General features: G+C 42.5%; 1 protein-coding gene across 14 annotated transcripts in view; it reads right to left on the reverse strand.

The window, feature by feature from the left end:
- CELF2 (CUGBP Elav-like family member 2) overlaps nt 1-13753 on the reverse strand; it is a 563459-nt gene that overhangs the window by 98472 nt on the left and 451234 nt on the right. For all 14 annotated transcript variants that reach the window (XM_062609318.1, XM_062609307.1, XM_062609306.1 and 11 more), the window contains one exon: nt 3835-3917. In XM_062609318.1, coding sequence (XP_062465302.1) covers nt 3835-3917 — 83 coding nt within the window. The remainder of the gene's footprint in view (nt 1-3834; nt 3918-13753) is intronic.

The raw sequence follows: 13753 nt of genomic DNA on the forward strand, positions 1-13753 counted from the left end.
TAATACAAACCACATCCCTATGAGTTAGGTTATGAGCTATGTGCTTGCGTGCTGTATCTGAAAAGACACATCTGGAAATTCACGTTGTTCATTTACAAGACATAAAAGCTACTTGTGATGCCAGCACCAAGCAAACAGAACTGTCCCTACTGCGTTGATATGTATTATATATATCAATATGCCTGTATTTCTCAAACACTGTGTATCTTCTCTGCCTAGCAGCAATCCTACCATAACAAGCGACATCTAAATACATTCTGGGGGAAAGATAAAAGCTCCATTGTATGACAAGGAATATTATGACTAACAGAGAGATTATACTAATCATGAGGAAAAAGACAATGTTTGATCCTACTTATGCTGAAAGTTTTTAAAAGTGTAAAAAAAAATAATCTTTTAAATGAATTTTATCCTCAGGAAAATGATTAAAACCAGAAAAGCCTTGAGATGTCAGCTGGTGACATGTTTTTCTTCTTTATCTTTCTTTTTTGTTGTTGTCGCTGTGAAAAAAACACGTATCTGAGAGAATACAGCAAAGTGCATCATTAACTTCTTATTAATTTTATAATACAAAGGCAATTCAGTTAAAATAGTGGTGCTGCAACTTTAAATTACAGAACTAGCTTGGTATTTAATGAGAGATTTAGCACAGCGGGGTTTCTGTTAAATTAAGTTGTGCCTTCACATCACAGTGGGAAAACAGGTGTATATTGGTTTAGAATTATGGAAATGTTGACTAATTCCAAGGCTTGTAATCAAACAGCAAGGCACCCTGCAATATTTTCTTCCAAGATTCTGTATTAATCATTTATGTCTGGTCTTATTTTCTTCATGTCCACTAAAAGGGTGCAGCTCAAAGGAGCAGATAAAGCACTCGTGTTTTTATACCTCCCTTAAGGATGAGGCCCATGCAAAAAAGTAGATGTAGAAACAGAACACTGCAGGCTTTGATTAAATACCTACCTAAATTAAACTGGATGTGCAGTATCACAAGGGGGATAAATTTCACACTAAACCCTCACTTTTTTGGCTTCACCAGTGCTGATCCAAAACCTGCTTACCAAGGCACGTGAAGCAAGTCTGCATGCAAGAAATGAAGATACTAACAGACAAAATAATCTGGCTTGTATGATTTAAGGAACACAGATGTATTTTCCTCCATGCTACTGCAGCAGTGCGGGTTATACACGCGTGCAGGTAAAATGCAGGTGAGTTTCAACCACTGCAGCACCCCTGCAGCCCCCTGCATCCGCCTCTGCCATCGTTCCTTACCTTGCAGTAATAAATCACCTGCCTTTGCCTTGGATTTTCTTCCTGGGCTAATTAAGGATGCCTCTTATCTGACGCATGGTGGTATTATAGTAAAAGTGGAAGGCAGGGATTCTTTTGTTTCCAGCAGACACCTTATTACAGAGCCTCCTACATACCATATCTTGCAGGCTGACACTGGATGCCCAAATGAACCTGATCCAAATTCATCCCTCGTTGTAACTCTGCCAGAAGATTGCCTCCATTTGCTCTGAGACTGTTTCACACGTGGATATATCCACTGCTGATTCCTGCTCTTCCAGTGAAAGCTGCTTAGCAGGCAAGGGCTAACGACATGGAAATTGCTAAACTTCATACCAGGAGAATCCTGTATGAATTGAAGGGTTTGCAGCACATGTGCCACAACTTTAAAGTGTGCTGAAATGAAGTTATTTTGGGAACACACAGATGCAGCATAGCAGTATCACCATATACACTGAATGCAGCATACAGCACATGCAAAATACAGGAATATGGAATCTGTCGCATAATATGTGCTGAATCATTCTCGAAGAGAAGCAATGAATCTGTATTTGAGTTGCTTCTCTTTGTTAGAAGTGTCCCTTTAAGAAGGTGGTATAACAACTTATCTCAAAGGAAAATCTTCACATCTCTGGCAGTACCAGGAATATTTTTAAAGCCCAGGCCCCAGAGACACGGGAATGTAATTTTCCTATTTCCTTAAAGGATAAGTTTGTAACCTCACAGTCAGGATAGAAAATCACAGCCTGCAAAAGTAAGTTTTAAAAGACAAAGAGCTAGAGACATATGAGGAAGTCAGGGAAGGAGTCTGCCTCTCTGAATCGCCCACTGGGACAACTGAGATCACCCAAAACACAGCAGCCAGCTCCAGGGCCTCAGGGAAGAGCAGAGCAAACAAAAGGACCCTCTCTGCTTCCAAGGGCAGTGATGTGGTAGAGCTTCAGGGTAGGGTCCCATAGCCTACCTGGACCCAGGGATGCTGGCTCCAGCAGCCTGGGACCACTTCCACTTAAGTGCCCACTCTACCCAGCCACTCAGCACGACCATTTGACTCAAAGCAGTTTGGACAGCAATTACACGATGAGTTGGGTTAAGTAAGCGTAATACTAGCTGAACCAGGTTAGAGAACATTCATCGAAGGGCTCAGCATTTTCTGGCAGTGGGGATGGAAACCAACAAGTGGGGTTGCAGAGCCAGAAGATTCAACCTGAGCTCTGAAGAGGTCTCAAAGGGAATTGTCCCTCAGAGCATTCCTGTCTCTTTGAGGATGGCACATCCACCCTCTACACCCTCAAAAGATGAGCCTGCCGCTTGTAAGATCTCAATGCCGTCCTTTGCAAGGGGCAGTTACTGGAAAACAAGGCTTGAATCTGAAGTGCCACAATTTTTCTTTCATTTGTTTGTAGCTGGCCTACCTCTGCAGAATTCCTACTGCCTCTTCCAGCACTTTCACGAGTGAATGACTCCCATTTTACCTTGGCGAATTAGCAGGACTCACGGGGATCTATCCAACATACTTGTCTACCTTGGTCATTTTCATGACAGATGAGGTGGCTTTTCTAACGGGAGCTGTATAAAGTGAGCTGACCAGATGTGAATTTTTCAAACACATAGCACCCAATTGCACACAGAGGACATAGGAACTAAAGGAGATATTGGTCATGTAACTGTCAGTCCAGCCAATGTTCTATTTATTTATGCAGTGCTCTGTATATGCATTTATTTTTGTGGCTGTAACCACACACTCCAACCATACTGTTGAACACTTCCCCTACATCAACAGGGAATATCCCCCATCCCTTATATTTTTCCTTTCCCATCCCCAAAGTATTTGACTATGTTCAGTAAAAGAAACGAATACATTGGAACAAGAACATTTCAGAGTTCCATCATGCTATTACCAGTGATATACTTCTTTTTACCCTGTAACTTACATCTGTAGGATAACACAAGCTACAGTCTGTACAACACAACTACAATTGTTTCAACCACCGGTGTGAGGTGTCATTGAGCACAGGTTGCTGAGGAGAGGTGGGGACAGGAAACAGGATGACACTGCAAGCAGCTACGTGGTGCCATTCTTTAGGGTACCCTGATGTGCAGCCGCCACACCAACACAGTCAGGTTGTTTAGAAACCATGTGGATAAAGGCTGCATTTAACAGAGTTGGCTGTATTTTGTCTTTTCCTCTTCTCTCCCTTCTCAGATGGAGAAGGGAGGTGTTCTCCTGCCACATGTTTTTTCCCCCCTCTTCCTCCCCCTTAAATAAAGAAAGAATTGAATGCACACTGTGTTTCAGTAACTGCCTCGAGTCAGCAGGAATCAGCACTGTTTCCAGCCTAGGGACTTTCTACAGAAGAGCAACTGCCTTTTGAGATGATGCCATTGCTACAGGACTGGCACTGTTACAGGAGAGACCATCAGGTTAGCCACCCTCCCTTGAAGAGATCAAGGTCATGTAGGGCACCAAGCAGCATCTTGAGCAAAAGGGATATTTTTTTGCTGGCAATAAAATAATTAGAATCAAAAAGCAAATGTACTCACCCCAGGTAAAGTTTTAATATTGTGCAGTGCATTCTGTGCCTCAAGAGCAGCTTTTCTGGTATAAAATGTTACGAAACAACAACCTATAGAGAGAAATGAAAAGCTTTCAGAAATTAGTGAGTATGATTTGTGAGAGTACAATAGGGAGGGACAAAAAACAGCGGTTGAAAAACACATTATGAAAGCTGGAAATGCGAATTATCATGAGTCTGCTTGAATGACATGAATAAAAGAAAGCTTTTATGGTTTAAAATAAAATGTCACCCCCTGTGCATTGCATCTATAGCACACCTACATTGTTAGTGAACTGCAATCACTTAGAAATTGTTAACCAAAATCCAATTGGCTTTGTACAGTATAAATAAGGTTCTATTTTTCTGAAGGCTCCCCATTATATTTTGAATATAAGCAACAGGGCAAGCTCAAGCAGCAGGAATTCATTGTTGCATCCCAGACAGAAAATCAGGTTAAAGCAGGACCTTATTTATGGAGCCTTATATGTAAGAGCTACAGTTTGTTCCCTCTATGTGAAAACAGGTAGGACACTCATCTCAGTTACAGAGGGAAAAATAAGCTACAGGAGAATTCACCACTGGTGGGGTAGTGGAGGCTGCTGATGCTTGACAGCATAAGTGAGGCTCTGCTCACCCTGCATCTGTCTTAACTTCAGCAGGACAGTTTTGGTTGCCTTAATCCTATAGTTTTCCCTTTGGCAGTGTGGTCCAAGCAGGTTGTCTGTGGGACCAAACAGACATTGCTGCTGCTTTCTCCACTGCAAACATTTAAAGTTACTCTTCCCACAGGACATACAATCCAGGCAGATCAACACCAGCCCCAGGGCAGGACAGGGCTCACAAGTAGATTCCCAGGGAAGAGCCAGAACATGACAGGCATGAGACTAAGAAGCAAGGACCAGGATCTGACTTGCTGCAATCTGTTTCTAGGCATGAACAGGGCATGTGCAGAGAGCTTACTACAGGGGGACCTTGCATCCATGTTGAATGTATGATGCTTAACACAGTATCCCAGCTTGTGATTTCAACTTTAATTTTAAAAAGCACCTCTCACACGCTTGTATACATAAACCCAAGACTGCAGGTATACAGACATAAGGAAAATTCATGCTTAAATATTTCCCACCCAGCACAGCAGATCAGTGACGTATGACCACCCTTGGAGTTGCAACTCTGTCCATAGAGGAAATACAGCAGAGCTGCATGCAGCCCTTGTCCCATAGACCCTGCTTTGGAGCCATGTCACATTAAGAAGAGACCCCAAACCTCTTACAGAGCAACGGGAATGCAGAGAGGAAAAACATGCTGGGTAATGCTAGTTGGGAGGCAGAAGTGGCTACTGAAGTAAAAACCTGCTTCATATCAAACAAAACGATGCAGCTTTTACTGATGAACCAGAAAACAAGGCTATTCTCTTAACCACAGACAGAGATTTGTTACGACTCCAGAGAAATTCAAAATCAAACAGTTTTGACAGAAGAATCCCTGACTCCCAAACCTTGGTGTTCCCTCAAAGTATAACACAAACAAAATGATCTGTCCTCTGGGCAATGAGCAAAGATGGTGCATCAGCTCCCTAATGTTGACTAAGGTGAAACACCACATCCCACCTGGTGTGCCTGCTTGTGTTCAACCTCGCAGCATCCCCAGAATAGCACAGGAGGCCCGGGAGAAAGCACAGATAGCTAGCAAACATTTAGAGTAACGGTATGGAGGTGGCTATACCACACTTTGGAAGGAAGGGCTGAATCCAGAACACCCCTTCACTGCCTCTTGTTTGGCTCAAGCTGTGCATTGCACTGTGAACACCCCCTATGGCTTTGCAGCCAGGGCAGCGATGACAGTTACCTTTATAACAAGCAAAGGTAATCATGTATTCCCAGCTGGCATACAGTGAGTTTATCCGTAATGCAGAAAAGCACTTGGATGCAATACAATACACAGGCAGGCAGGTAATGCTGAGAGAAACAGTTTTCATCTTGCCAACAGGTTCCTTAAAATTTCACAGTTTACAATAGAGATGGTTTAATAATTGTTTCAGTGAGCTGAACGCCGTTTGGCAGGGACAAGCATTACAGACAGCCACAGCCTGCTATGATTCACGCTTCCTGTGTTTCTAAATCTCCTATTCCACTGGAAAAGTCTGAAAATTTGAATTATTTTACTCCGGAATGAAAACGGGAAATAAATCTGAGTTTAGGACATTTAATAGCACCGTGTTTTCTATCCTGCCAGCCGGCTCCAAAGTCAATCTTCTATTGTTTCTTCATTTGGCTTATTAGCTTTTTAGCATAAAGATTTTTAACCAGGAGAGAGGGTTCAGGGGGGAAGATATCAAGCGACAGTCATGACTTTGTGATCGTGATGTCCTCTACCATGGGTCCAAAGAGTTCATTTTATATTCCAGCGCTGTGGGTTTATTCCAATAAGACGTTTGAAATCTACTGGTTTATCATTCTTGGCACTACCTGAAAGAACTGCACTTGAAAGATGAATACGCTGTAAAATACCCTTTAACTAGTCATTTTTGGGAAGTAATAGCGCAGAAGAGGAAAATGTCTCTGTGAATGAGGGATGGGAGGAAACAGTAGCTTAATGGGAAACACGCAGATGTTCCAGGCAGGTCCCTGGACCCTGACAAAAATGGAGACTTCTAAGCTCACAGACCAACAAATCTGAAAAAACACATGGATAAAACCTTTCTCTGGACTCATTTTGCTTGTATCTTCCTACAAAAATAAGCCCAAACAAAACTCACAGCAAAGCTAGAGATAGCTTGCTGTGGTTTGAGGAGAGTATCGGCACCAGTTGTGGACACCTGATTCTGAAGCTATCTGCTAAAGAGGTCAGGGATAGGCTAAAAAACCAAAATCACAACACAGAAGAACAGAAAAGGCAAAAGTGCAGAGGGCCCAAAGGAAACACTTATAGCTCAGCCTATAGACTTCCCAAAGGTGCCTGCTGCCAAGTGACACAAACCACTGCAGCCCCCATGGGTCAGCTTTGAAGATGAGTTCAGTGTATAATCTCTTTGGCCCAGTACTACATCCCATAGACAAAAGTACCAAATTCAGCCCGTTCTGCAGAAATACTGGAAGGGAAGATGCCTGTGTAAGAGGACAGGGCTAATATGTGCTTTAAGACTGGTAGCTGGATGCTGCTGAAAGACAATTAGTAAACAACTTTCATCCCTCCATTTTCCCAAGGAAATATTTGGCAATATTGCCAAAGACAAATCAGTGACACCACTAGAAAAAAAAAGTATGTTTCCTACTATGAGAAAAGAAAAGCCCGACCCTCCTCTCTCCATCCCCCTGCACACACAATCTTGGCTTCATCACCAACAAACCTGACAGCAGCTTGAACCACAACTAAACTTTTCTGACATCCAAATAACTCAAAGCTTGACAGTGATAGACTTCTCCCCTCCCAGTTCAGGGAAACTTCAAAGGTGAATTGGGTTGTGGACATGGTTCTGCTGATCCCCAACACAGCCCAGTTTAACTCCATGTGGGTTAGTATCTACTTGACCAAAGGAACTGGAGCTTGTGCTGCCAGTCAGTGCCTCCGATGCAGCACATCTCCTGTGTTTTGGTGAGCTGGGTTGTGCTCTACTTGGAACCGCATTTACTACAGCGTAAGACATTTCTTCTTTGTACCTAGAAAAAAGACTGAATGAATCATGCAGATCCTCACAGTCCCTTAAGGACATCAGCCACAACTTCATGGCTATTCTGCCAGATGCTTGAACAGACTGAATAAAACCTGCCACCCTGTGCTACACAGCGACTAATAGCAACAAATGGGATGCCTGAGAAACAAAGGCAGAAATGAGCCCTACTTCTCAAAGCATCTGACGAGAAAACACCACAGTGTGTACACTACAATGCTCAACTTCAACACCTTGTTCAAAAAAAAAAGGGAAAAGAGCTCTTATTTCAGCTTGTTTTTTTTCTCTCTCTTTTTTTTTCCCTTTTTCTTTTTTCGAAGGAAATTTAGTGCCAGAAAAAGACCTCAAGGTCCCAGCCACTGGGAGCGAGTTGACACATTCAATTCTCCATGACACATTCAATTCACAAGCCCCTGCTCAGGCTGCCAAAGGCACCAATTAGCAGCAGCGGTGGAGATTTTATTTATTTAATTTCCACAGAAACCTGTTTAGCAAGACACGGCCAGGGGCAAACAGCCCCGTGTATGGCTAGAAACCACGTTACCTGAGTAACTGTCAAAGATGGCAGCAGCAGATTACACATGGATCATGCAGCTACAGCTTCACTAAAGCAACCATTAAGAAGATGGGCAAATGGTGAGGACTCACACCATGATACCCATGAATTTCTACTGACAACAAACCTGGGTTTCTAGAGGATGCTTGTGCACATTGTTGAAATGACAACAAATGGCAGAGTTTGCATCATGAAACTTCAAATAATGCCGTTCCTCCTATGATTCCAAAGAGCTGTTAGTGACCTGCTATAGGACTTCTCCTTCCATGCTGCTTCTGCTCTATGACCCATATTAGCCACCCAGCAGAGCACACACAGCTTTGCTCGGCTCAGATACAGCCACATGACTGGGAGCTCCACCATGTCATTATTTTTATCACTTTCCCAATCCAAACACAGACTAATTACTCCGGGAGAGCTGTTGACATTCCTAATTCTGAACAACTAACAAAAGGAAGCTCTCCTCCACTCGGAGATGTGGCTTACACAGTCCTTGCTGGCAGTTAACGGCACTGGGATCTGTGTAAGAGGCTTAATCTCTCAGCCAGGATTTCATGCTTGAATGGATACGGCAACCTCCATCTTGCTTCGGGTGTGAAAAAAGTCTCTCACAGCTCCCTAAACTGAGTATCTGATTCCCAGGTTAAAATTACCAGGAATTACACATGTGCATCAATAGGAGAAAATAACCCTTGGATCTGAAAGGGAATTAAAACACGCTGTTCTACAAGATGCTCTGAGGTTTCGATTTGCTTGAAAAAAAGTGCTGAAAATTTGGGAATTAAAAGGGAAAAGATAAAGGAGGAAAAAAAAAAACAAACAACACCCTAAACCTCGTATTCGCTGGTCTGATTTATCAGTTTCTACAGTTTTCAACTGTCAAAATTTGTCAGTTTGGATCTCTCTGCGTTGTGCATATTATCACCTGCTGCCAGTATCTGAACCCTAACCATAGGGTATAGAAATACAAGAGCTTATCAGTGTGCCTGCAAAGCCTGCAACAACTTAAAAGTATGAAATTTGCTTTACCTTCTGGACTAATAAAATAAACACTTCAAAACAGCTATAATGATTATCTGATGATTGAACTCTGTATTCTTTTAGCAAGTAATAGAATCCTGGCAGACTAATTCAATTCAAAATACATTCACATTCAGGACATCAACAAAGTCATCATGTTGTGAATTGAAAATTCCTTTAAAGGCTGTGTTTGAATTCTAAGGGGCTGACAGATCAAGGGACTGAAGGCCCTGGAAGGCTAAATGAGTGAAGTCCTGCTATGTTTCTTTCTTTCTGTGAATGAAACTAACTTTTGTGCGTGCATTTGCAAGCAGAACAGGTGCTGGCTTCATACAAGCTTAGAATCTCAATGGGGACAGTAGCTTCTTGTCAATCCAGCACATTTCAAGCTAGTTAAAGTTAAGGAGGATTTCTTTTTCCTTCTCTTTTTTTTTCCCCTTCCAAACGTTCATCTCCTGATTTCTACATTCATTCTTCCCCTACCAAAATTTAAATGCTATACTGAAATTCAGCAGGGCTGCCTCTTAAAAGGGCCTCATGCATTTCACCTGAAAGCTGAAATACGTGCTCTGTAAATCACAAACACCTTCCTGAGCAATGTGATTTGCAACCAAACCCGCCATGACCTACACTGTCATTTGCCAAGTGCCAATGAAGACATCAAAAATTCTCTTCCATGAAAGCCACTGCGAAAAGACCTCCTGCTACAGGAGTTCAGGTGTGTGGCTCAGCAACAAGCTTTTCCACATCCATTACACTTGGTGCAGTGCAATGGGAGCCTTGTTTGTCATTTCTTCTTCATCACAGATTTTAGCGCAATTAGCCTAGCCTGCATGGGCAACACCAGTCCAGTATGAGGAGAGATGTTTCAAGTCTTAGAGATTTTGGTTGGGTGACTTCATGCAAAACCAGATTAAAACATGAATGGCCTGAATAGCAAACAGAAGATCATGACAAAGGGAAGCAGAAAACATTTCCAGAAATAAAAATTCAACCATCCCTGTAATTGTGCTGAACAGAAAAAGAAGGTGTCTAAGGCAGGGATGCCTTTTGTTTCCTACCTGCACCATCTTCTTGCTCTACTGTATATAGAGTTGCTCAAGAGTATGATGGCAATGATCCAGTCCCAAAGAAATCCCCGATAGAATTGCCATATACTGCAGAAATCAACCTCTAACAATGCCGCCTCCCAATTAGCTCAGGTTTGCTAATAGTTTGATATAATTGGCACCCTGATGGAAACCGTATTACCAGTCCTGTCACCAGCCAGGAAATCGCATTGCCACTCTAATGACAGCACATATTATAGCGATGCCACTGCTAATATTAATACATTAGCTGAATGTAGGCAGGATTCACAACCAGGACGTGCCAAATTCCACCCTGGGCTCTATTTTTCCTCCGGGTGCTAACATCCAAAGTGGCAATGCACCAGCCCCGGTGCGCCCCGAACAGCCCCTGTCGCATTAAAGCACAAATACTCCAGGCCGGTAACAGCCCTGTAAATGGCCAGTGAAAAATGATCCCATGGAGCTCAATTTTTTCTCTCCATGCCTTGCAAGTTATGACGGCCTTTCTGTTAATTGGCCACAAGTCCTAGTTTGCTGTCAGCCTTCAGCTGCACCAGGGAGCTCTTTTGGAGGAGTCGCACTCTGTCATTCCCATACCCTTGTGAATACAAATGCTCTCTATAATAATGTCCTCTGCCTACAAAATGGAAGTGTTTTTTTTTCTTTTTTCCCCTTTTTTTTTTTTTTTTGACCTAGATTAAATCTGCTGCATTTTTAAGCCTTTTGGGAAAGCGACTAAGAACTAATATGCACTGGTTCGTGTGCCACAACACTTCCCTACCCATTATTATGTAAATTTTGACTAAAGTGTGACACAGATAGAAAAAATATCAAGGGCAAAATTGCCAGAATCTGCTTTTCTTGCTCTCTGAAATAAGGCACTTATATTAAACAGTTTTAAATGGCTAATAGCTGTAAAAGTATCTGAAGAATTTCAATGTACATTTTTTCATACAGGACAATGACAGCTCTTGCAGATTCCTGAACCCTCCTGCTGACTGTGTAATGCCTGGGAAGTGAATGGTCAGCACGCTGGCACTCTCTGGTTGACTTCTGAAGAAAGGGGCCAACTTCCCTGTCTGCAGCTCAGTAATATTCATTAGATATTTGCACTACATGGTGATAAACGAGATGCAGAATTAGATTATATATGTGGCGGCAGGGTAAATAAACACATACAAATCAGGTTCATAGGATCAAGGCAACTTCATGTCATTACTAATTAATCTGTCCCTAAAGAAACCATTGCTGCATGCTGGGATGTAAGAAGAGCTGTAATGGTCTAGGCTGACTGGTGGATAAGATATATCGAAACATAAAACTCTGGAAATGCTTTTAATATACAGGTGAGCAGCCCCTGCATTAAACCCGCACATCAATACCGCATCGACACCCTGATGCAGCAGGATGGAAACACCACCAACCTGGGATGTTCCTCGTCTGCCAGCCCCTTCAGGCACCCACCCAGTGTAAACCCTTTGGAGAGTCACTGCTTTCCCAGCCTTGTGAGACAGAAGGCTGTCAGTCAATCAAAACCAGTGAGAAAACTAAAGCAGCTACTCAGTGCCTCTTGTTGAGTTCATGTTTGGTCCGTTCATGTTTCTAGACCTCAGGGGCAGAGAATAATTGGGATCTTACACATCAGTCCACATGGCTTTACAGTAACAACTGCCTGTCAGAGCACTTGGGAAGAAAGAGTAAAGTAAGTAGGACAGCAGGGGGAGAAGGTGGGGAGATGTTATTCCAGCCTCTGGCTCTGTGAGGAGTCTCCCATGGGAAGTCACTGTACTTCCCACCTGTATAATAAAGAAAAGAATATAGACAAAATGCAGAAGGAACAAGGAATGTATTTTAATTGGAAATCATTCTAAACAAGCCCTGTCACTATGTATATTCACTGTATCACAAAGAAATCTTGAATTTGAGGGGGGCATCTAAATGAAACTACAACACAAATAATCATGTATTTCTTATGCTGCCTTCTCCTCATTTCCCGTTTACCTTTCTTCTTTTCCTTCTAATTCTTGCACTAATTCTCCTTAATCTTTAATTCACTTGCTTCTCCCCTCATGCAAATCCTTACTCTTTTCTTCCTAGCAGATGGTCATTGTTTCCTTTTTTCTCAGCCAGATAACAATTACTGATTTGACTTTATTTGCTTTGGAATGAATTAACATGTTCTCCGTTGAAGTTAATTCCTAGGTTTATCCATCTGCTAAATGCATCTTTGGGTATAGGAGAGAAAGAGGGTTCAGAGCACAGATGCTAAAAAAAAGAAAAAAATAAAGATGTCCTCCCTTATGAATCCATTCTTACAGCAGAAAACTGGTGTGACACTGTATTACAATTCAAAAAGACTCCACAAAGATCATGTTTATATAAATTAATGTAGGCAGGGACACGTCTTTCCCTAATCATATTTCAAAAGCCATACAAGTCTCCAACCCCAGTATTCACTAGCAGCAAATCAAACTTCCTAGCACACACATCTTACATTCCTGGATTTCCTTCTGTGTTTTCTTTCGCTTGAATGCCTCAGATCACTAAAGAGTGGTTTTCCCTGATAAGACTTCCAGACCACTGCTCTGGTGTAACCTCTGATTGCACTGCAACTCCTGAGAAGTCACTCAAGTCCTAGTTCAACTAGAAGGCAACTCTATAGCGAAAAATACTCAGAAAAGCATAGCTTTACCATAAAACTATGCCTTTAAACTCTTCAAATCTTTGAGAGTTAACTGTCATTTATAAATATCTATACTGTCACTATGAAAAGCCTCTGTTCTGTATGGGAGATTATTTTCACTGGTTAAATGCCAACAGCATCCTGGGCTGCACCAGGCAAAGCATTTTCAGCAGGTCAATGGAGGTGATGCTTGCCCTCTGCTCAGTCCTGCTGAGGCATATCTGGGGTGCTAGTCCTGTTTGGGCTCCCCAGTACAAGAGATATGTGAATGTACTGGAGGGAGCCCAGTGAACTGCCATGAAGATGATGAAGGAACTGGACCATCTCTCATGAAGAAAAACAGAGAGCTGGGACTGGTCAGCCTGGAGAAGAAAAGGCACAGGGGATCTTACCAATGTGTATAAATACCTGATGAAGAGCAAGTAAAGAAGACGGAGCCTTCTCAGTGGTGCCCGGTGGCAGGACAAGAGGCCATGGGCACTACTTAAAACACACGAAATTCCATTTAAAAATAAGGAATTTTTACTGTAAGGGTGATTAAATGCAGGCACAGTTTGCCCAGACAGCTTGTGGACTCTCCATCCCTGGAGACAGTCAAATTCTCCCTGGACACAGCCCTGAGTAACCTGCTGTAGGTGACCCAGCTTTGAGCAAGGATTGGATAAGATGAATCCCAGAGGTCCCTTCCGACCTCAGCCAGCCTGTGATTCTGTGGAATGGCAATGAAGGAATTTAAGTGGCTCTTTCACAACATCCCTGCTTAACTTCTTCAGAAATATATTGCAAGCTTATTTAACTTCATCAGGCAACACCAGTTAAATTACTGGTTTATTGCTACATTCATCAGCTGGGAACCAGCTCTCATTCACTAACAGATTTCACACAAGATAAGGTTTTTTCATAGCA

The sequence above is a fragment of the Pezoporus occidentalis genome, unplaced genomic scaffold (assembly GCF_034315485.1).
Source record: "Pezoporus occidentalis ecotype Australia unplaced genomic scaffold, CSIRO_AGI_Poc_V1 ctg136, whole genome shotgun sequence".
Taxonomy (NCBI): domain Eukaryota; kingdom Metazoa; phylum Chordata; class Aves; order Psittaciformes; family Psittacidae; genus Pezoporus; species Pezoporus occidentalis.